The sequence below is a fragment of the Capricornis sumatraensis genome, chromosome 13, assembly GCF_032405125.1.
Source record: "Capricornis sumatraensis isolate serow.1 chromosome 13, serow.2, whole genome shotgun sequence".
Classification (NCBI taxonomy): domain Eukaryota; kingdom Metazoa; phylum Chordata; class Mammalia; order Artiodactyla; family Bovidae; genus Capricornis; species Capricornis sumatraensis.
This window is the reverse complement of record NC_091081.1, coordinates 11,852,829-11,876,434: the sequence shown is the minus strand read 5'-3', so window position 1 is coordinate 11,876,434 and position 23,606 is coordinate 11,852,829. Positions and strand designations below refer to the sequence as shown.

Genomic DNA, 23,606 nt, shown 5'->3' with positions numbered 1-23,606 from the left:
GTTGGAAATTCAACAGCATTGCGAGTGAGAAGATACTGGCAAAGAATGTTGAAATATATACTGGTCTTTTAAAGGTAAGAAACCATGCTCTTCCACCTTCATTTTACTAAGAATTAAGAAAGTACAATCAGTTCCAAAAGACAACGTACAGGCTCAAATGAAATGGAGGATACAGCCAAGAGTTTGATGTTTAAAACCACACACGTCCCACAAATTAAACCATTTCTTTAGTTTTTAGATTTGTATACCGATTAATCTCTTTTTCTTGTTTCTGCGTTTCTCTGGTGTCTCAGACGGTAAAGAATCCCCCTGCAATGCGGGACACCTGGGTCGGATTCTTGGGTTTGGAAGATTCCCTGGAAGAAGAATTCGCAACCCACTCCAGTATTTTTGCCTGGAGAATTTCAGGGACAGAGGAGCCTGGTGGGCTACAGTCCATTGGGTCGCAAAGAATCAGACACCACTAAGCGACATTCACACATGTGAGCCAGTCTAGGAAAAAAGGGCCCAAAAGGAAAGTAATTCTTTTTTGCCGATTAAATTAATCGCTCAATGGTTCAAAATAGGAATAAACTGGCCTTTTTTTGAACGGGAACGCGCAGTGTTGCCACAGACTCTTCAACCTCAAATTCAGCTAAGTGCCCAAGAGGTTCTCCTGGGTACGGAAGCTGGGTTTCTGAGCAGCACCACCTGCTGGCCCTACACGCGTCTTACTTCCTCGACCTCAATCTCTCTCTCTGGTGGACTTGCAGTCTTTCAGAATTCTTCGGCACCTAATTACAAGCACAGCAAAATATAAAGCAGTTAGAAAGACCCAAGCCGCAAAATTGCACGTCCCCAGAGATCCGAGAAGACGAGCCGCGCGGGCTTCACGGACGGGGCGTGGGGAAATAAGGCGGGGGCGGGCCGGCGCGAGCTCCCGTGGCGCGGCGCTGCTTCCGCCTCTCGCGGCCCCGCCCCCGCGACGCGACCGGCGGTCACGTGACGGCCGCGCTCGCGCGCGCGCGCGCGCGCGCGTTCCCGGCCGCTGCAGGCTCGGAGGCCGAAGAGAAAAGACGGCGAGGCGGCTTCGGCTGTGGCCACAGAGGTGGGAGTCGGGGCGAAGCCCACTCGAGGGGCACGGTGAAAGTCAAGCCACTCGTGGTTCCTACTCGGGGAGAGGAGTGAGGGCCCGCGGCGTCACCTCCTACCGCGGCACCTCCCGGGTCGGCCCTGCTCTCCGGGCCTGAGAGGGGCGGCGGCGGGGTCAGGGGCTGGGACGCGGGGGGACGCCCTTGGGCCGGCGCGGCCGCGGCAGTGGAGCCTGGCCGGCGTGGCACAGCTCAGCCCTTTCCGCCGCCCCTAGCTTGGTTGCTGTCAGAGGCAGGAAGACTGTGACGGACGCCGCGTTGCCTGTGGCCGCCGCAGCCGCTGCCCTGGGCGAGAGCCTGGGGCTGGTCACGGTCGGGGTGCGAGAGGCGGAGCAGCGGCCATTACTGCGCAGCCTCTTCCGCCGGGGTCCTCGTCGCTGCCCTCGGTGGCAGCCGGGTCCGTTTCCTGTCCCCTCAGCGCGGGTGTCAGGCCTCTACTCGCGTACTCTGTGGGCCTCAACATGTAGGGGCGGCGATGGTTGGAGGGGTAATCCCCCCGCCCCCCGCATCCCGTGCGGAGGCGTCCACTCGGGCCTTGGGTCCGGACTTACAGTTCCTGCTTTTTGTTTTTCCGGAGTGTCTTTGGCATCTTTCTCTGCCCTCTCTCCCTCCTCCTCCTGCTCAGTTCTTGGGTCTTGCCTAATCCGACGAGCAGTCCAGCCCCTCGTTTTGTCCGGGTTAAAGCCCAGCACTGTTGTTCAAGCATCAGAACCACTGAGAGGTGTCTCAGTACCCGCTGAGCCTCCAAAACCTCAGTGCGTCTTAAAAGACGGGGCCGTTGCTTTGTTCTTCTGGTTGCTGGGTGCGGAGTTCTCTCCCTACCACCCTTCCACCTCCCCCCGCATCCCGTCTGAAAGGGTAAATGGATGTTCCATTGTGGCCGCTATTTTTTGTTTCCTGTGGGCACCTAGAGAAAGGCAGAAAAATTGTTTTTACACACACTTCTGGCAACTAGATCTTTTTCTCTTGATATCAAATTTAGTGCGGCTTTCTTTCTGTTCCCTAAGTGCCATTTTACTGAGCACTTATTTCTCAAGTTTCTAAAGAAGGTAACGTTTTGTTTAAGTAATAGTGAAACTGGAATTGAGAGAAGAAAGCTAAGAAATGGTAGAAAAACGCATTGTCTTTGTGATTGATATTTTCAGGTGCCCCTCCAATGTGTGTACTTTTCTTTTTTTTAATTAAATTTACTTTTTTTTTCTTCACTTAACATATTTTATTGAAGTATAGTTGACTTACGTTGTTTCAGGTGCACAGCAAGGTGATTCAGTTATACATACATTATTTTTGAAGTTATTTCCCATTATAGGTTATTACGAGATACTGACTGTAGTTTCCTGTGCTCTACAGGAAGTTTTTGTCTCTTGTTGCGTTTTTATTTTTTTAACTTAGAAATCCTCATTCTATTCATAGTGAGTTAAGCAAGTGGAATCAAAATGCCCTAAATTTTTTAGTCAAAAATTCACAAGTTTTCTAAAATGTGCATATTGTATATATGTATACAAAAGCTTTTCTGCTACGCTTGATTTGAGAACATCAAAAAGAAAAGATGGAGAAATTGGAAAATATAAATGAAATGGGAGCTGCTGCTGCTACTGAATATGAAATAGAAAAAATGAAACAAACTAGATAAAAGTAAAAGATCGTCATATAGTCCAGTTGTTTTTAAACATGATTGCTCATTAGAAACATATCTGGAGCTCTGGAGAAAAGCAATACCTGGGCATTTATGTTTTTCAAAAAATTTCAAGATAATTCGGATATGCATCTGGATATTAAAAAGTGATACAGGTTTTTCTGTTAAATCATAGTTTTGGTGATACTGAGTTCTATTATTTTTCTGTTGATCAATCATGATAAATAATATTAAGTGATAATAGTTACATAATCACGATAATGAAAGATGTTACCAGTTTTCACAATCAATAGCAAGATAAAAGATAATTACAATTGCAGGCCATAATGGGAACATGATTAACTATAAAATAAGTATATACGATTTGGGTGGTCAAGCAGAGTGATGTGGTAATTGGAAGTGCTTACAATGTGTGTACTTTTAAAGTAGGGTTTGAAAATATGATATGTCATTGAAAGCAGTATAAATGTCCAGAAATTGGAAGGCTTAAGGCTATTTTGTTTTTTAATAAGTGAGTCTATATTCATACTTTTAAAAGACGTGACATATAGGACACTGGAAGAAAATCACCTGCTCAAGGAACAGGATTTATGATGTTGGGTTTGCTGTTTTTGTGACCAGCAAATATTGTTTGTGTTGAGTGTCTGGGAGTCTGTGGAGTGCGCTAACAAAACATGAAAATATGTCCAGTAAATCTAATTTTAAAGAGCAAACCCGAAGAGTGAAAACCCACTCTAAAAATAGATTTTGGATGTGTGTGTTTTGCTTGTACATCTTAAATTGGAGCGTTAAGCTCAGTCTTTGATTTAGAATTTTGTTTCAAATGGGCCAATGTAAATTGTGGGCAAACTGAAAATAATTCTGCAAATATTTACCTGGTAGTAAACATTTGTAGAATTTTGTTATTTAGTCATTGTTAAAAACTTGATAGAATTACAGTCATCAGGAATACTGTTGTTCCAAATAGCTGGTCATTAGACAAGAGAAAGAAAAGTTTTTTGTTTCTTTTTAAAGGAAACATGTATTAACTGGTAAAGTATTTTGCTTTTGAATTGTCAGAAGGATAGGGCAGGTTTTTTTCTTTTTTGGACATGATCTAAAATTATTTCTCCATAGAAAAAGAAGAAAAAAGTATTGAATCTTTTCACAATACTGATCTGCTTAGAGAACATTATCTTATGTATTATAAATTTGCTAGCATGAAACACCTGACAGACTGCCAGTTGGATAGTTGCTTCTCTGTCAGTGTTAGTAAAGGCTGGTACTGAACCTTTTCCATTCTCTTGCCTGGTTTTTTATTGTGCCCAAGGAACCTGATTTTGTGCGACCAGCTGGATTAGAAACCGTCTTTCCATGGTATGGAAACCATCTTATTTACATTCTGCTACAACCACCTGTGCTTATTTATGCAGTGTTGAGTGTTCAGGGCTTACTACCTTTTGGGTTAATTAAAACAGAACCTGTTGTTAAATGCCTACTAATTTAAGTATTTAGAATTATGGAAGTGTAGAATAGGGTGAAATAACTAAGACATAGGAGTTGTGACTTGACCAAGGTCAAACAGATAATTAGCACCAGAACCTTTCTTCTTTACAAAATGGTTTCAGACTATGCAACTTCTGTTTGATGTGTTTAAAAGACATTTTTCATTCACTTTCACGTTTAATGTTAAAATGCAAAGCCCACATTTTGGGGTGAGAAGTGTAAAGGTTTAAAGCTTGGATATGAAGATTGTGAAGCCCAGAGATTGTCATGCAGTAACTTTTTTTTTTAATGGGAAATATTAAATGCAGTGGTGGAAATAATTCTTTAGCACAGAGTAGTGTAAAATATTGGACCCCATTTGGTAGAAGTGAGTTTTGACTGAAGACTTTCGTTTCTTAGTATGACTTGTGCTTTCGGTAAGCTGTTTTAACAGGAGATGAGAAGGAAAGCTAAAAATGGAAAAACGTTAGGGCATTTAGTTACATCGTTCAATTTGGGACTCTCTCTTAAGAAGTATTAAGATATATCTGCTAAATTACACCCACTCTCTCTGTTTCTTTTACTGGTCCTTAATTTTTTTTCTTCTTCTTTTTTGACTGTATAACAAAAGTTGTAAGATGTGTAGTATTTTTCTTTTCTGTCACTGATCTCTTTCATGTAGAACATTTCCAGTTTTGTATATTTTGAATAAAGAGTAATAACTTTTATTAAACATTGGCTGTTAATAATAGGAAAACTACGGGCAATCTTCACATCTTTATAATTTGATATTTTAACTGTCACATGCTTTTATTTGATTTTTTTAAAAAAGATAATCATTTATTTGAATCTATTATCTAAAAAAAGAACTTGGTCCATGACTGATTTGAAAAGTAGAATCGTAATTAATCCTAAATATTTTCAGAGACAATAACAGTGGGTGCAAATAATAGGCGCATGAATTTGTTGAGTGGTCACAAAATTACAAATAATACAATATTCGTTTTCAGTTAAACTTGATTGGTTGAATGGGTAAATGATAATCTCTAAACTTTTATATATTTTAAAAAATAGTCTGTCACTTTTTCCCTTTAGAATTGTTAAGGTGCAGAAATAACTGATTTAGTTTCAAATCTTTTCTCTTTTTATATTACCTTCCTAATAGTTTGTTTCTGTATAAATTTGCACCTTGAGAAGGAAACTTAAGCCATTAACTAGTTGATAGATGTATGTCTAAATATAATGGTAAATTTTTACTGAATAACTCATAAATTGTATTTAGTTTGGTGATAATTTACAAATCATTCATTGCAGAATGAATTATGTATGTTTGAGTTATTTATGTTTGCCAAATTATTTGTGGTCTGCAGTTAGAATTACACTATTCTTTTACCTTTGGTTAAAAGTAAGACTCCCCCTCCCTCCCTTAAAAAAATTCTTTGATTTCAAATGTATAAATCTTCTGAGGGCCACTCGACTGTTGTGAATATTACACATGACTATTCTGAATATCACAAGTCATACCATATGTTGTGCCCAATTGGCATTACGGTTCTCAGAGGCTAGAGTTGATGGATCTAATTGGTGGAATTGGGATACCTAAACCAGTCAGTTTTGATCACAGTAGACTATACAATTTTTTTTAATCTATGCAAGCAAAGGTGTGAGTAAAGTAACATGGAGTTCATTTTCTTTATTCAACAATTCTTGGACTAAATTGCAGGTTCTTTTTTTTTTTTTAAGACTGTTGGTATGCAAGACATTCTAAACCTGCATCGCGAGCATGCTAGCCACTCGCCACATGGAGCTATTGAGCAAGCTCTGTGGCTGGTCTGAACTGAGTTGTGCTGTAAAGTAAGACATGCATCAGATTTCAAGGAGTGTACACACACGTATACAAACACAAGTATAAAATACCACATTAATAATTTATCTAAGTACATGTGGAAATGGTAATGGTTTGAATATATTGGGTTAAATGAAATATACTCTCTAAATTTGCTTGTTTCTTATTATTGTCATTAATAGAAAATGTGGAATTACCTATGTGGCTTGCATGGTATTTCTATTAGATAATGATATTCTTTGAGATATAGTACATTGAGGAAAATATTTTTTTAAGGATATACTTGAGTTTGAATCTCATCTCCCAGTATTGATAGCTTTGTGAATTGGTGCTAAATCCTTGTGGGCTTGGGTTTCCTCATTTATAAAATTTCTCACAGAGTCATTTTGAGGATTCAGTGATATAATGCATCTACTTAGTGACCTTCAATATGCATATGAAATACCTGGAGATCTGATTCTCTTGGCAGAGAGTGGGGCTTTGGATATTTGTAAAGAACTTTCAGGTAATACTGATAGTGCTGGTTGAGGACCACAATTGTCATATCTGGAAGTCTAGATTAGTATATAGGTTTTAGTTCATTTTCCTCCCCTCAGCTATTATCCATTTACAGCTAGCTTTGAAATTTTAGCCACGGGAGATAGTGATTGAAAAGGTCCCTGTAGCTGACAAGATTTACTAAAATCTGTTTTATTCCTGGATTTCTGTCTGCATTCTGGAGAATTCACTGCAGTGAAGAATAGCTAGGTAAATTATATACTTGTCAAAAGATATAAAGATGGCATCAGTTTTATATTTGTAAATGTGTTAACTCCCTCTGTTGGATTTTAAGTTGTTTAAAGAAAGGATTGAAAGTTGTATAACTTTATAGCTTTTGTGGCTGGGTGCCTGTTCACAATTAGAATGTAAATGTTGTGTTAGGTGACTTATATGAATTTAGTTTTTCATTCATCCAAGGAATACCAGCTCAAGACAGCAACAACTGATTGGCAGTTGACTAGCCACTTAGAGATATAAATAATCCTTATCTCAGGGGTCTCACGGTTTACTGGAAGAGTCAGAAGCAAACAGATGGATATGGTAAATTCAGTAACAGAAGAGTTACAAAATATAGGGGAAGGAACAGCTTTTCCAGAGGCAATCAGAGAAAGGTAGTAGCATTCATAAACCTTAAAAGAAAGACTGTACAGGTAGGAGGAAATACAGAATTACAAAGGGGAATTTGGAGAACTGAGTAATTTGGTATAACTAGAGTATTAATCTATGAGAGTGGTTGTGGGAGAGAGTTATTTAGGTTTCAAGTCTTTAAGGCTGTTGAATATTGTCTGAGGAGCTTTACTTTATGATATAGGCTGGAGAGCCCATATAGGGCTTTACGCATGGAGGGTTCATTTTTCTTTTTAAGTGTGTCACATTCGGAGACTTAATTTAAGGGGTGATACTGAAGCAGAATAATCAGATGGAGCAGTAGTCCAGTGATGGTAAAAGTCTGAACTAGGGCACTAGCAATGGCAAGAGAATGGAGGATAGAGTCCCAAGGTGTTAGGGTTAAAAGTTGACAATTTGATGTAATGTGTTGAAAAGGGAGTGAGAAAATAATTTTGTATTTCTCCATTGGCATTCATTGGTTAAAGCACAGAAGCCAAGATGTCACGTTGTAAGATACATGCAGAGATGGGGGTGTGTAGAGTATGTGTAGATGAGAGACAGAGATGTGAGAGGGCCAAGCATTCTCTCAAGAAGTTAAAATTGTTGGACTCCAGATTGGGCAGAAAAGGAAATGGAATCAGGTATTGGAGAAAGGAAAGGAGGTGGGCAAGAGACTGGAGAGGCACTTGGAATTAAAGAGCGGGTGTGAGAATGAATGAGTAAGTGAGCTGGAAGAACCAGAGCTTGTGGTCTGAGAGTGAGTTTAAGATTTTAGAGAGGCAGCAGTTTTAGGTGGCATCTAGTTCCAAACGTGGCCATCATATTTTGTTGGGGCAGAGGGTGAAGTTTGTTGAATTTAGGAATTGAAAAATAAGGACAGTGTTTCTCAAATTGTATTTGATGCACTACCTGTATCAGCATCACTTGAGGTGAGATTCCTGGGCTGAAACCCATGTCTACTGGCCTACAGTATCTCGAGTTAGAGTCTGAGGATGTGTGTCTCTGGGAAAGTTCGAGAACCTCTGAGTTAGGTGTTGAATGGTTTATTCTCAAGGATATTTAATAAATTCATAGTCAGGTGTCAGGAATTACAATGAATTGGATGACCAGTAGTGAATAGATTGTATTTTAAGAGTTAAGAGAATAGCTTTAGGGGATTACAGCCAATGGTTAGAGACTTCGAAGAATAAGTGGGGTTTTGTTTGTTTGTGCTGGAGTAATGATGTTAGAATAGTAGAATGTTTCCTATTGTCCTGTGTGCGAAAGTGGGCGGTTTCTAATATTTTGAGTAGACTGTAGAAGGGAAGTGAATGATGGAGTTCTCTTTGGTGCCACTGAAATTGTAGGCACTTAGTAAAGTGAAAGGGTTGTGGAGGGAAGTCAGGACAGTAGAGTCCTTGTCATGGAAAGACTAGGTTCTAAAGTCAGAGTAAAATAAAAAGTCAAGTTGTTTATAAACACTTTGTCAGTTACTTTGGAAGGTCTTCAGTTTTGAGATAGATTACATATTGTTTGGTCTGTTCTGTTAAACATTTGGTGAGATATGCTGACTTATCTTAAAAGGGCATATACTTAAAAAATCTTAAACACTAAAATTCCAGGTTTTTTAGGGAGATAGATTCCCTCACTATTAAGAGGTGCATGGAACTGAAAGAGTAGTTGTCTCTTCTGTCTTGTTCCTGGAAAGCCTATCTCTGTCCTCATCATGTACGTTCTTTGCAGTAAATGAGCCTCCTGTAGTGGGCCTGAAGTGGATGGAGGTAACACTAACTGTGAAGAGACAGGACTAATGACTGAGATGATGTTTTGCTTGGTGCCTCAAGATGCCTGCTGTCCAGGAACCATCTTATTGGTTTGTAAACTGGGACATTCACATAGGTACCAGGAGGTCCTAGTTAATGTAATGACCTTGCCTTCCCGTACATTACCTCCTGTAGGAAGGCAGAGGCTGTGAAAGACATATCACATCCATATAGAACTTGTTTCACTTTTTTTAAAAATGCTTTTTCCTTGTAAAATATCAGTTGGCCATAGAGATGGGTTTATTTCTGCACTCTCTCTTTTGTTGGTGTATTTGTCTATTCTTATGCCAAAACCACGCTTACATTACTGTAGCTTTGTAGTAAGTTTTGAAATCTATAAGTGTGAATTCACCATCTTTGTTCCTTTTCAAAATTGTTTTGGCTATTTGGGGCCCCTTTCAATTCCATATGAATTGGAGGATGAGTTTCTTCATTGCTGAAAAAAGGAAAAAACTATTGGGATTTTGATAAGAATTATGTTGAATCTGTAGATCACCTTGGATAGTTCTGTCATCTTCATAGTCTTCCAGTCTATGAACACCAGTTGTGTTTCCATTATTTTGCTCTTAATCTCTTTAAGCAGTGCTTCGTAGTTTTTCAGTGTGTAAGTCTTTCACCTCCTTGGTTAAGGTATTTCATTCCTTCAGATGCTGTTATAAGTGGGAATGCTTTTTTGATTTCTGGTTTGAATTGGTGACATAGAAACAGAACTGACTTTTTGTGCATTGAACTTATAAAGTGCACCTATGCTAAATTTGTTTTAGCTTTAGCAGCTTTCTTCGGGATTCTCTGGAATTTTCTGTGTAGAGAACAGAGAAAATTTTACTATCTCTGCAAATAGATCTGGTTTTACTTTTTCTTTACCAATTTGTATGCCTTTCTTATCTTTTTCTGATCTGATTGCTCTGGCTAAAACTTCCAGTAAAGTGTTGAATAGCAGTGGGGAAAGCTGGCATCCTTGTCTTGAAATTTTTCCACTTTTGAGATAAAATTTGCCACTGAATTTTTTAAATGAAAGAATCATACATAATTGACTAATTTTGTTGAGAAGTTGATGTTGAAATTTTTCTTTTGCAGCACAGGATGATCCAGCAATGGAGGAGAAAATTCTGCAAACTGGCTGATTACTCATGAAGATGAGATTTTATTTTTGTGGCAGGCATCTGTGGGGTCTGTAATAGAAATGTAAGTATGGCATCATGGTTTTTACAAAGCTGCAACAAGTTAAATGACTGGTATAAAATGTAATAAATCAAGTATCAGTTTTAATCAAACAAAATGAATGTTTTATATTGATTTTTAGATCTTTAATTGAATTGACAAGTTTATTCACATTTAATTACTATTAATATAGGCATCCAAAAAAAAAACTCTTCATAGGGAGTAATCCCTATAAAAGTGAAACTGAAGACAGAGAAATTTGCACATAGAAGGCTAAAAAACTGGAAGGATCTCCAGGTCTTCTAGGTTCTACTTATTCTTTACATAGTAATTTATTTAAATAAACAAAAGTTAATTTATTTTTTTTTAAGTACATTATTGCATTTTAATTCTTATTGGAGTCCCCAGTTTTACTAGTTCTATTTTCCTATCAGTTTCTTTTTGTGAAATATACTTGAAAATGTTAACACTACCTCTCTTGGCCATATTGAACTTTAGTCTGTTATTGATGAAACTTTTTTACCCAATGAACATCATATTTCCATCTTCCAAGTTAACAGTTTTGGTGATTACAGTAGTTAAAATACTTGACCAAAGAGTAACCCTTATAGATACTATTTCACATGTTCTCCCATTTGACATGTAACTATTGTTAACTACTTTTCCAGTATGATGCTTTGATTATATACTCCCATTAAAAGTATTACCATATCATTTTTAGTGTTGAGAATTTTAATAAAAAACAAATGAAACCAGTAAGCATTTTTCTTTAAAACTGGGGCAAATATAGTTTTAATTTAACCCTGTTTACATGTTACCTGTCTGTCTATATATTTCTGTATATTTTTTAATCCTGTAGGTCAGATAGTTTGACCATCAGACTATCCCTGCCATCAAGGAATTAGACTGTAAGTCTAGTAAGACACACTGTATAATTAATACAGTGGAAGAAATACTATATTGAGGCTCCAGTAAAACACTTTCAGAAGTGAGAGAATTTATTCCATCTGAAGAGTTCAGAGTGAACAGGGGAACTTTTGGTTCGGTCTTAAAAAATGAATAGAATTTTAACAATCAGAAAATTAGGAATTATTTTTCAAGCCAAGGGAATGGGGAAGGGCATAGCTGCCTAAATATCCAGGCATCTTAGGGGAGTGAGGGAGCAATCCTGTGTGTGAAGGTCAATGGGAAATAGAGACTTCACAGTTAGTAAAGGGATTGTGTGTGTTCATTTGTACCTACTTATTGCCTGGTGCTTACTGGATATTTTACTTGGATTATTGAACTCAATCACAAGATTGTAGTAGCCTTATTTACTGATGAAGAAACAGAATTAGATAAAACTCATTTTCCTTGGGTCAGCGTTTACCAAATTTCTCAGAATTATCTGCTAGGGCACTTACTGAAAACAGATTTTTAGACTCCTAATGCAGATGAGTCCAAATTTCCAAGAGATAGCACATCAGCTAATTCTTATCTTTGGAGAAGTTTGGTAAACACTGTTCTAGGTCAACATAGTAAGAATAAATGATGAATTTTTAACTAAGTCTTGTTTTACTCTGAAGTCTATGTCAGTGTATTGAAAGTTAGTGCTTAGCAATTTTGATGACATTATGTAGGCAGTAGAAGACTACTGAAGATAGAGTGGAGGAAGGACTAATTAGACATAATTAAACTGAGGAAAGATGAGAGGAAGAAAAGACAGGTCAGGAAGGCCACTTGAGAGGTCAGTATTTTGTATAAGAGTGTGCCCAGGAGGCCAAAATTAAGGTCACAGGCTTTAGTAACAAAGGGGACACATTCTATAAAGGTTTTGTTGCAGAAAAGCAAAGTGGCCAAGGAGTAGGGGAGCGCTGAGGATAACTCCTAAGTTTTATCCAAGATAGAGACCAAAAGAAGAGGATGTGGGTTTAAGGCAGTAGATAATTTTGGTTTTAGTCATGTTTGATTTCAGGTGACTGGAGAGTATTGAGGTAGACCTTTTGAATACAGAATTGGAAATATAGCTCTTAGGAATCTGGAGCAGTTCCAGGTATTACATTTTGAGGATATGAGATTTACATTCATACATATAAATCTGGAATATCCCATAGATTGTCTAGGCATAAAATGTAATATTGAAAATTTGGTCACTCAGAGCCTCTCTGAGGAATACTGTTATTTCAGGGAAACTAAAGAAGGTGGTGGGGAGGGGGGAAAACGATAACTGGGAGAGAGTACCGTCATGGAAATGAATAATATAAATTTTTAGATAGAGTCTGGTTAATATCATTTAGTGCAATGGAATCAAATAGATAAGACTGAAAGAGATCATTAGACTTAGCATGTTAGTTGATTTTGAAATTTAGGAATAGAATATTAATTGAAATCTTGGAGGAAATGGGATGGTTTAGCTTGGAAAGCTACCAGTACTCCATCCTGAGCCAAGAGTATTAAGATAGAATGAAGATAAAGATAAATTTTGAGGAGTCATTCATACCTAATTTCTTAATATGAAGGTTCAGGATATCTCTTAGGTTGGGTAAGTTTTATAACAGTCTTTGGGACAATAAGGAAAGAAAGGTGTCTTGGCTAAGTAGAAAGTAATTGATACCAGGCACAATGGGTTCTGGGAACTCAAAATAGCTAATCAGTGTGTGGTGGTCACATATTTTGCACCATATATTTCACTACAATTGTGGAAATTTTCATAAGTTGAGTAACTTTTGTAACTTTGCTCCTTGCTTGATCCTTTTTTTTTTTTTTTTGCAAATGTCTCCCCTTGTGGCTTTTGAGGGGGTAGTCTCACTTTATTCCCCATTTTTCTCTGCCATTCTTCTTGTTCACTGCCTCACTTACAAATGTTGGAGTAATCCAAGGTACTGTGATTAGCCCTTTTGTGTGCTGTCTGTACAGATTTAATTTGGGCATTCATCCATTTTCATGTCTCAGTAATCATGTATGTGTTGGTGGCTCAAGACACTTCTTTCTGCTTAGATTTCTTGAGCATACCTGTCCAGTTAACTCAACTGTCATCTGCCTGTCTTCATTTGAAGACTTTATAAATGTCTCAAAGTTACAATGTCAGAACTCAGCTCAGATTCTGAATCTTGATCATCCATCAGTAACTAAGTGCTTTCATTTCTATTTCCTTAGTATTTCTTATGTTCTACTGTTAGAACCTTACATCTGTCCCTTTCTTCCCATTATCTTTTACCTGGATTATTATAAATTCTAGTTTCCTTTTGGCCTCATGCTGCCAAGTCTTCCTCCAAACTTTTGTCCAACTGGTCTTGATAAACTAGTAAACTGACTTGTCACTTCCTAACATAACCTTTCAGTGAATTCCTGTTGACTCCTTAGGAGTTAGTATAAAGACCAACTTCATAGAGATCCTTGAACTCCTTAAATTATATGTAAGATTTCACTACATTTTTAATAAGGCTGTGACCAGAAGTGTTTACAAACCATTTGCACTTAAAATGTTTTAACTTTATTAAGATTCCATAATATAGAAGGTCTCTGTTGTACTTCTTTGCACAGTACTTTTCATCTATTCAGATGTATCTATCCCCTCCTTGCTAGTTACCATTTCTTCTTTGTACTCCCTGGTGTCTGTTACACTTATCAAAAAATCATTAGGTAATGCAGTGTTCTTTAACTTTGATGGCAGACTTTATTATGCATTTCCCTTCCTAGTGTCATGGGCATGGTAGATGCTCAAACATGTTCTCTGTTCAGAATTGAAAAGGAATAAGGAGAAATACGTGACAGCTCTTGCAGCAGGTGATAAGATGTCATTATTCTATCAGTCTGAAATTTCTTGTAACTTCCTGAAGCCTTATCTTTCCTAAAATTACTGATGGTGGTTCTTCTATTTGGATAGACATGGTTGTTTTAGAAACAATATGTAGCAGTTAAGAGTAAAGACTCTGAAGTCAGATCATCTGGGTTATGGAACCTAGATTTGAGGCTGGCTCAATCACTTAATGAACTATGACTTTGGGTATATCATCTGAGCTTTTGGTACCTCAGTTTCCTCATCTGTAAAAAGGAAAATCACAGACCCAGTTCATAGAGTGATAGGAGGATTAAAATATTTCACAAAATATCTGCCACATATTATGCAATCAGTAATTGTTAGCTGTTAAATAGTTTACTATAATAAAATATGCATCAATAGACATCCAACAGAAATTAAATGACTTCCCTTGTAGCTCAGTTGGTAAAGAATCTGCCTGCAATGCAGGAGACCAGGTTCAGTTCCTGGGTCAGGAAGATCTCCTGGAGAAGGAAATGGCAACCCACTCCAGTATTCTTGCCTGGAGAATCCCATGGACAGAGGAGCCTGGCAGGCTACAGTCCATGGGATTGCAAGAGTCGGACACAACTTAGCAACTAAACCATCACCACCACCAATTACAAGACACTGTACGATAGGAAAAGTTAAGAATTTTGTCTTAAGGACTTAGGAATGGTCATTGTTAAAATTTTAATGTTAAATTTTTAACTTGTATTAAAGTTCAAACTCTATATTCCAGCAGAAGTAAAGATTTGAGGAATTAAAAAAAAAAGTTTTGGGAAGGAAGATGACATTCTTTTTTGATAGGTCTCCACGAAAGATCTTGTAGTACTTTATTCTTTGTTCTCTTTCATGTTTTTAATTGGGTTCTGAGCCCATACTTCAAAAAAATCAGTTTTTCAGTATTTGTAGTTTTTATTGGTGGCAGAAAGTTCCTCAATACTATGGAAGCTAAAGATCTTTCTCATTTATAGTAATTTTACCTTTCTTTTGATGAGATGTCTTTAAGATTAGACAAAATCTGAATACTTACAGATTTCCACTGAATCTGCCTATATCTCTCTGTATTTGATCTTGTTGCACAGAAGTCTTAACTAGCATTAATAGACATTTTTTGTCTTCCAGAAATATTTTACATCATTTAGGAGAATGGAATTTATGCATAAAAGTAATAGCACATTAAGGGTTCAGTTGGTTAAAAAAGTCTTGGGAAGTCAGTGATACATTTATGTTCTTCAGTAGAGTTGGACTAACTTCATTCCAAATTTCTTCATATTAATTTAGTAACCAGGAAATAAATTCCCTTTTTTAAAATGATCTCTAAAGTTTCCTAAGACATTCATTACTTAGGGAATATTTCTCTTTAATTAGCACTCTCTTTATCAAATCCTTGCCCTACAAAAGGGAAAGAAAAAAAAGCATTTCTTACTTATATATTCGTATAATCCTCTGCACAAATTTTAGCCTCCAGCCTATTTGAAGATCATCGAAGGCTTCCCAGGTGGCTCTAGTGGTAAAGAACCTGCCTGCCAATGCACGTGAAGTAAGAGATGCAGGTTGGATCCCTGGGTCAGGAAGATCCCCTGGAGGCGGGCGTGGCAGCCCACTCCAGTATGCTTGCCTGGAGAACCCCATGGACAGAGGAGGCTCGCAAGCTGCAGTCCATGCGGTCACAGAGTTGGACACGGCTGAAGCAACAGCACACATGCACGGGGTGGGTCTTACAGGTGGGCAGGCTAGTGGTTTGCGTTGCTTTGTCTTTATCTTGTTTCATATCTTAATGGTATCTTGCCTACTGCATGTACTTACTACAGAATTATGTAAAAAGTACTTAAAGTTTTTCCTCCCCATGTCTCACTTGGGATACACTAGGAGTATACTTGGTGAGCTACACAGAATCAGCATATGGTATTTGCTATGGCAAATTGATAGTTGAAAGTTGTTGTTCAGTCCCTAAGTTATATCTGACTCTTTGTGACCCCATGGACTGCAGCATGCCAGGCTTTGCTGTCCTCTGCTTGCTCCCAGAGTTTGTTCAAATTCGTGTCCATTGAGTTGGTGATGCTATCTAACCATCTCATCCTCTGCTCCCTTCTCCTTTTGCCTTCATCTTTCCCAGCAACATTCCTTTCAAAGAGTATTCAGTGTTGATTTCCTTTAAGATTGACAGGTTTGATCTCCTTGCTGTCCAAGGGACCCTCAAGTCTTCCCCAGCACCACAGTTTGAAAGCTTCAATTCTTTAGTGCTCAGCTGCCTTCATGGTCCAACGCTCATATCCGTACATGACTACTGGAAAAACCATAGCTTTAACTATACAGACTTTGTTGACAAAATGATGTCTCTGTTGTTTAATACACTGCCTGGGTTTGTTATAGCTTTCCTTCCAAGCAAGCGTTTTTTAATTTCATGGCTGCACTCACCATCCACAGTGATTTTTGGAGTCCCAAGAAAATAAAATCTGTCACTGTTTCCATTGTTTACCCTTTTATTTGCCACGAAGTGATGGGACTGGATGCCATGATATGCTTTTTTGAATGTAGATTTTCAAGCCAGCTCTTTTACTGTCTTCTTTCACCCTCACCGAGAGGCTCTTCACTTTCTGCCTTTAGATCGGTATCATCTCCATATCTGAGGTTATTGATCTCTCTCTTGGCAATCTTGATTCCATCTTGTGATTCGTCCAGCCCGGCATTTCACATGATGTACTCTGCATAGAGTTAAATAAGCAAGGTGACAATATACAGCCTTGATGTAATCCTTTCCCAATTTTGAACCATTGAACCAGTCTGTTGTTCCATGTCCAGTTCTAACCTGCATACAGGTTTCCCAGGAGGCAGGTAAGATGGTCTGGAATTCCCATCTCTTTATGAATTTCCACAATTCGTTGTGATCCACACAGCCAAAGGCTTTAGCATAGTCTATGAAGCTGAAGTAGATTTTTTTCTGGAATTCCCTTGCTTTCTCCATGATCTAGCACATAATGGCACTTTGATCTCTGGTTCCTCTGCCTCTTTGAAACCCAGCTTGTACATCTGGAAGTTCTCGGTTCACTTACTATTGAAGTCTAGCTTGAAGGATATTGAGCAAAATCTTCCTCGCATATGAAATGAACAGAATTGTATGGCAGTTTGAACAGTCTTTGGCATTTCCCTTCTTTGAGATTGTAATGAAAACTGACCTTTTCCAGTCCTGTGGCCACTGCTGAGTATTCCAAATTTGCTGACATACTGATTGAAGCACTTTTAACAGCAGCAGCATTAGGATTTGAAATAGCTCAGCTGGAATTCCATCACCTCCACTAGCTTTGTTCGTAGTAATGCTTCCTATGTATGACCCATTTGACTTCACACTCCAGGTTGTCCGTTCATTAAGACTTTTTTGTCTATTTCTGTGTATCCTTGCCACCTCTTTTGGATCTGTTCTCTGAGGTCCTTAGTGTTTCTGCCCCTCATGCTTGTCCTTGCATGAAATGTTCCCTTAATATCTTCAACATTTTTGAAGAGCTCTTGATAGTTGGCCTTACAAATAGCTGTGAAAAGAAGAGAAGCCAAAAAAAAAAAAAAAAGGAGAAAAGGAAAGATGTAACAATTTGAATGCAGAGTTCCAAAGAATAGCAAGGAGAGATAAAGCCTTCCTCAGCGATCAATGCATAGAAATAGAGGAAAACAATAGAATGGGAAAGACTAGAGATCTCTGCAAGAAAACTAGAGATACCAAGGAAACATTTCATGCAAAGATGGGCTCGATAAACGACAGAAATGGTATGGACCTAAGAGAAACAGAAGATATTAAGAAGAGGTGGCAAGAATACACAGAAGAACTGTACAGAAAAGATCTTCACGACCCAGATAATCACAAAGGTGTGATCACTCACACTCACCTAGAGCCGGACATCCTGGAATGTGAAGTCAGGTGGGCCTTAGGAAGCAACACTACGAACAAAGCCAGTGGAGGCGATGGAATTCCAGTTGAGCTATTTCAAATCCTAAAAGACGATTCTGTGAAAGTGCTGCACTCAATATGCCAGCAAATTTGGAAAACTCAGCAGTGGCCACAGGACTGGAAAAGGTCAGTTTTTATTCCAATCCCAAAGAAAGGCAATGCCAAAGAATGCTCAAACTACCGCACAGTTGTACTCATCTCACATGCTAGTAAAGTAATGCTCAAAATTCTCCAGCCCAGGCTTTAGCAGTATGTAAACCGTGAATTTCCAGATGTTCAAGCTGGTTTTAGAAAAGGCAGAGGAACCAGAGATCAAATTGACAACATCCGCTGGATCATGGAAAAAGCAAGAGAGTTCCAGAAAACCATCTATTTCTGCTTTATTGACTATGGCAAAGCCTTTGACTGTGTGGATCACAATAAACTGGAAATTGTGAAAGAGAAGGGAATACCAGACCACCTGACCTGCCTCTTGAGAAACCTATATGCAGGTCAGGAAGCAACAGTTAGAATTGGACATGGAACAACAGACTGGTTCCAAATAGGAAAAGCAGTATGTCAAGGCTGTATATTGTCACCCTGCTTATATAACTTCTATGCAGAGTACATCATGAGAAACGCTGGGCTGGAGGAAGCACAGGCTGAAATTAAGATTGCAAGGAGAAATTTCAATAACCTCAGATATGCAGATGACACCACCCTTATGGCAGAAAGTGAAGAGGAACTAAAAAACCTCTTGATGAAAGTGAAAGAAGAGAGTGAAAAAGTTGGCTTAAAGCTCAACATTCAGAAAATGAAGATCATGGCATCTTGTCCCATCACTTTATGGCAAATAGATGGGGAAACAGTGGAAACAGTGGCTGACTTTATTTTTCTGGGCTCCAAAATCACTGCAGTTGGTGACTGAAGCCATGAAATTAAAAGATGCTTGCTCCTTGGAAGCACAGTTATGACCAGCCTAGCTGCTGCTGCTGCTAAGTCGCCTCAGTCGTGTCCGACTCTGTGCAACCCCATAGACGGCAGCCCACCAGGCTCCCCTGTCGCTGGGATTCTCCAGGTGCGAACACTGGAGTGGGTTGCCATTTCCTTCTCCAATGCATGAAAGTGAAAAGTGAAAGTGAAGTCGCTCAGTTGTGTCCGACTCTTGGCGACCCGATGAACTGCAGCCTACCAGGCTCCTCCGCCCAAGGGATTTTCCAGGCTAGAGTACTGGAGTGGGTTGCCATTGCCTTCTCCGGACCAACCTAGAGAGCATACTAAAAAGCAGAAGCATTACTTTGCCAACAAAGGTCCGTCTAGTCAGGGCTATGTGAGAGTTGGACTATAAAGAAAGCTAAGTGCTGAAGAATTGATGCCTTTGAACTGTGGTGTTGGAGAAGACTCTTGAGAGTCCCTTGGACTGCAAGGAGATCAACCCAGTCCATCCTAAAGGAGATCAGTCCTGGGTGTTCATTGGAGGGACTGATGTTGAAGCTTAAACTCCAGTACTTTGGCCACCTGATGTGGAGAGCTGACTCATTTGAAAAGACCCTGATGCTGGGAGGGATTGGGGGCAGGAGGAGAAGGGGACGACAGAGGATGAGATGGCTGGATGGCATCACTGACTCGATGGACATCAGTCTGGGTGAACTCCGGGAGTTGGTGATGGACAGGGAGGCCTGGCGTGCTGCGATTCATGGGGTTGCAGAGTAGGACACGACTGAGCAACTGAACTGAGCTGAACTGATAGTTGAAAGTTCTTTAGGTGAAATAATGATGCCTTAACTATCTTCTACCTGTTTTCTGATGATGTTTATCCAGTTTTATCTCATTCTAAGGAGGGAACCAGAATACCTGCCCCAAAAGAATTGTTTTGCCTTTTCTAGTATGTTACTTTGACTGTTCATGTCTTCCCCTGGGATGGCTATCATTTTTTTTTAATTTGTTAATTATATGTTTACATTTATTTATGCATGCAAGAGTAAGACTCTTGCATTGGTCGGGATGGAGAGTAATGCTTTTAGGTTGAAAACTTTTTCATAGATAAGGTAACTGCATCTAATGGAAAATTGATATTTGGGGTTAATTTTACTTACAATACAACAGGGTTTGAGACTGTGTATCTTTTAAAAGTATGGCATTCATATAAGTTGCACTGTTAGATACTTTATTTACATTTTAGTAAACTTCTATTTTTCTTTTTAAAATTTTTAAATTTATTGGCCTTTCTTTTGTCCAGAAGGCACCTAGATCATGTAGGTGTATATGAGATGTTGCTATTGTTTCTCCAAAGTAGTGATGAGCAGTAGCTCATTTAAACATTTTGTTAACTCAGTTAAATTATTACTTGCTCATGAAGGACTTCCTTATTTTTAATTTGGCCTTAAATGTGGAAATTAAAAAAAAGATTTTTCAGAATTTCATTGACAGTGAATTTTTTTTTAATTGAAAGGAACAAAAGAATATATTTTCACCCTTTCTCTAGCTAATTTTAGTTTTTTTTTAGTAGAATGTTTCAAGTTACTCTATGATTTAAATGTAGCAATAGGACCTGATGAATGAAACCTAGTCAGTCAGTGCGTTACAACTGTTTTCAGAGAACAATATATATATAGCTTTTGCCAATAAACAGAAAAGAGAAGAGCTAATTTCAGTTTAGCAAGTATTTATTATGTAGTGTGTATTAGATATCTTAGAAAAGGGAATTGAGTCAAAACATGTGAGATGAAGCTGGCATGGGAGCAGGGCATATAGATCCTGGTCTCTAATTTGAAACCAACCTTTTAACAAGACATAAGGCTGGACCCATTAAAAGGCATATGCAGTAATTTAATAGTGTTTACTTGATGACTTGGGAAGGGCAGAGATGGACTGTAGTTGGATTTAGAGGATATTGAGGAGGTAAAGTGTAGGACTTGCTGAAGTTTTGAATGGGGAGGGGTTAGGAGAAGGACAGCTTCAGTGATGGATTTCTGGCTTGAAAAGCAAATGAATAGAGGTGTCTCCAGAGGGGCATTTAGGGAGTAAGTAAGGAGGAAACAGATCATAAATTCAGTTTTTGTCCCTTTGAGACAGCTAAGAAGAGAGCTAAAGTAGGCAATTAAAAGATAGTTCTAGGGCTAAAACGAAAGGCCTGGGCTGGTGATTATCATTTTAGGAGTCGGTAACAACTAAAGCCCTGAATGTAGGTGGGATCGTCTTGAAAGAGGACAGCAAGAGGAACACATGTGTGGTTAGAGAAAGCCAGCGACAGCAAAAAGGCCGTTAAAAGAAAGGCGTCTCACAGAGGGGGAATGAGCTGACTGGTGCAACCAATGTTTTTAAGATCATACAGCAGAGTTTCTAGGATTTCAGCTCTAGTCATTTTACATGGTCTACTTGTCAAGTACCAGAAGTACATTAATGCATAGAAGTATTGCACAATTGCACTTAGTGGTATCCTAAAAGGCTACAAAATTTGTTACTTTCTGTGATTGTAATCTGAATTATTTTTAACCTTTTTTTTGTTTTTCTCTACTTTCCAGACTGATTTTAAAAGTCTAGATGGATTGTAATTTTAAAATCTTAGCATTTAGTTCCGTTCTGCGAATAGAAATGGTATATTTATTTCAAATCTATACTTTGGTTGTACTTTTTTATTTGTGCCTCATTACCCCCCCCCCACAAGTAAGAATAAATTCAAATCAAAAATATTTTTCTATGTCAGTTTTTTCTCTACTTTCAGTTTTGTGTCTCCAGTGTCTAGGACATGACTTGCATATAATTGGTGCTTAATAAGTGTTTTCTGAATGTTGAATTAAGATTTTAGAAGAGTTAAAACAAGATTTTAATATTATATGTTTTTTCTCTCATTTTCTCAGGATGGCTGGCTGTGGAGAAATTGATCACTCTATAAACATGCTTCCTACGAACAGGAAAGCAAATGAGTCCTGTTCTAATACTGCACCTTCTCTAACTGTCCCTGAATGTGCCATTTGTCTGCAAACATGTGTGCACCCAGTCAGTCTGCCTTGTAAACATGTTTTCTGCTATCTGTGTGTGAAGGGAGCTTCATGGCTTGGAAAGCGATGTGCCCTCTGTCGACAAGAAATTCCCGAAGATTTCCTTGATAAGCCAACGTTGTTGTCACCAGAAGAACTCAAGGCAGCAAGTAGAGGAAACGGTGAATATGCTTGGTATTATGAAGGAAGAAATGGGTGGTGGCAGTATGACGAGCGCACTAGCAGAGAGCTGGAAGATGCTTTTTCCAAAGGTAAAAAGAGCACTGAAATGTTGATTGCCGGGTTTCTGTATGTTGCCGATCTTGAAAATATGGTACAGTATAGGAGAAACGAACATGGACGTCGCAGGAAGATCAAGCGGGATATAATAGATATACCAAAGAAAGGAGTAGCCGGACTTAGGCTGGACTGTGATGCTAATACCGTAAACCTAGCGAGAGAGAGCTCTGCTGACGGAGCGGACAGTGTACCGGCTCAGAGTGGAGCTTCTGTTCAGTCGTCGTCTGTGAGGCCCCTGATGTCAGTAGATGGTCAGCTAACAAGCCCCGCCACGCCATCCCCTGATGCAAGCGCTTCTCTGGAAGACTCTTTTGCACATTTACAACTTGGTGGAGACAGCACAGCGGAAAGGAGTCATAGAGGGGAAGGAGAAGAAGAGCATGAATCACCATCTTCAGGCAGGGTACCAGCACCAGACACTTCGATTGAAGAAACCGAATCCGATGCCAGTAGTGACAGTGAGGATGTATCTGCGCTTGTTGCACAGCACTCCTTGACCCAACAGAGACTTTTGGTTCCTAATCCAAATCAGACAGTATCTGATCGATCAGGAACTGATCGATCAGTGGCAGCAGGTGGAACAGTGAGTGTCAGATCTCGAAGGCCTGATGGACAGTGCACAGTAACAGAAGTTTAAATAAAAGTTTTCAGATCCATGCTCAAGATGAAAATGGTTATCTGTAAATTTCTGCCCACGTAACATTATACTCATCCCTAGTAGTGCATTTTGGGAGTTGGGGTGGGAAGGGGTATGGGAAGGATAGCCCTGTAATTAAAATGTCTAACACATCTCTGTTGAGAAATTTATTTAATATAAAGAACTTGGGTGTTAATAGTTGAGAGCTGTTTAGTAATAATGCAGTTTTCTTGAGGTCTGTTTATTTGATAGTTTTTTAAAATACCTTCAGTTCTTTCGGCCAGCGTGTGTGTATTATCTGTGCATTAATGGTCCTCATCTGACTACTGCATTGGTTCATGTTTTTCTGCATGGATTGACATAAAACCATTACTAAAATTTGGCACCTGTGAGATATCTGGTATCAGTACGAACAGAAAGCTTAAATAACGTGAGAACAAATGTGAATTTGGGGTTTTAAAATAGAATAACAACTACTTAATAGTAAAGTTACTGAAATGGAAATGTAAAGAAAACAGCTTATAACTTACGTTTCAGATTCTTGTCTGTAACACACTTCATGGCGTTCTCATAGGCTTTGCTGTCTAGTCCTTGTAGTTAGAAGTTTCTCTTGATCCACATTTTTTTTTTGATTACAGACTTTATAATTTAATAAATACTAGAATTTATCAAAATTAATCTGTCTCTTGTTTGAATCTGGAAGGAAATGGAAACATTTTGTGGCCAAAGATCACGAAAATGGTGGTGGTTTAAATTGGTATGTATTCAGCTTACATGGTCACTTGCTCAGAAAAGTTT

At 38.8% G+C, this 23,606-nt stretch overlaps 1 protein-coding gene across 2 annotated transcripts; it reads left to right on the top strand.

Moving 5' to 3' along the window:
* Positions 1 to 1,031: 1,031 nt before the first annotated feature.
* RNF146 (ring finger protein 146) lies at positions 1,032 to 23,512 on the top strand. Of its 2 annotated transcripts, none has more exons than XM_068985144.1 (3): positions 1,032 to 1,087; positions 10,105 to 10,212; positions 21,752 to 23,512. In XM_068985144.1, coding segments are annotated over exons 2-3 (1,059 nt in total). In that variant the 5' UTR covers positions 1,032 to 1,087; positions 10,105 to 10,210; the 3' UTR covers positions 22,809 to 23,512. The 2 variants fall into 2 exon arrangements, with proteins under 2 accessions (XP_068841245.1, XP_068841246.1); XM_068985145.1 differs by having other exon boundaries at positions 1,050 to 1,087; positions 10,110 to 10,212.
* Positions 23,513 to 23,606: the final 94 nt, after the last annotated feature.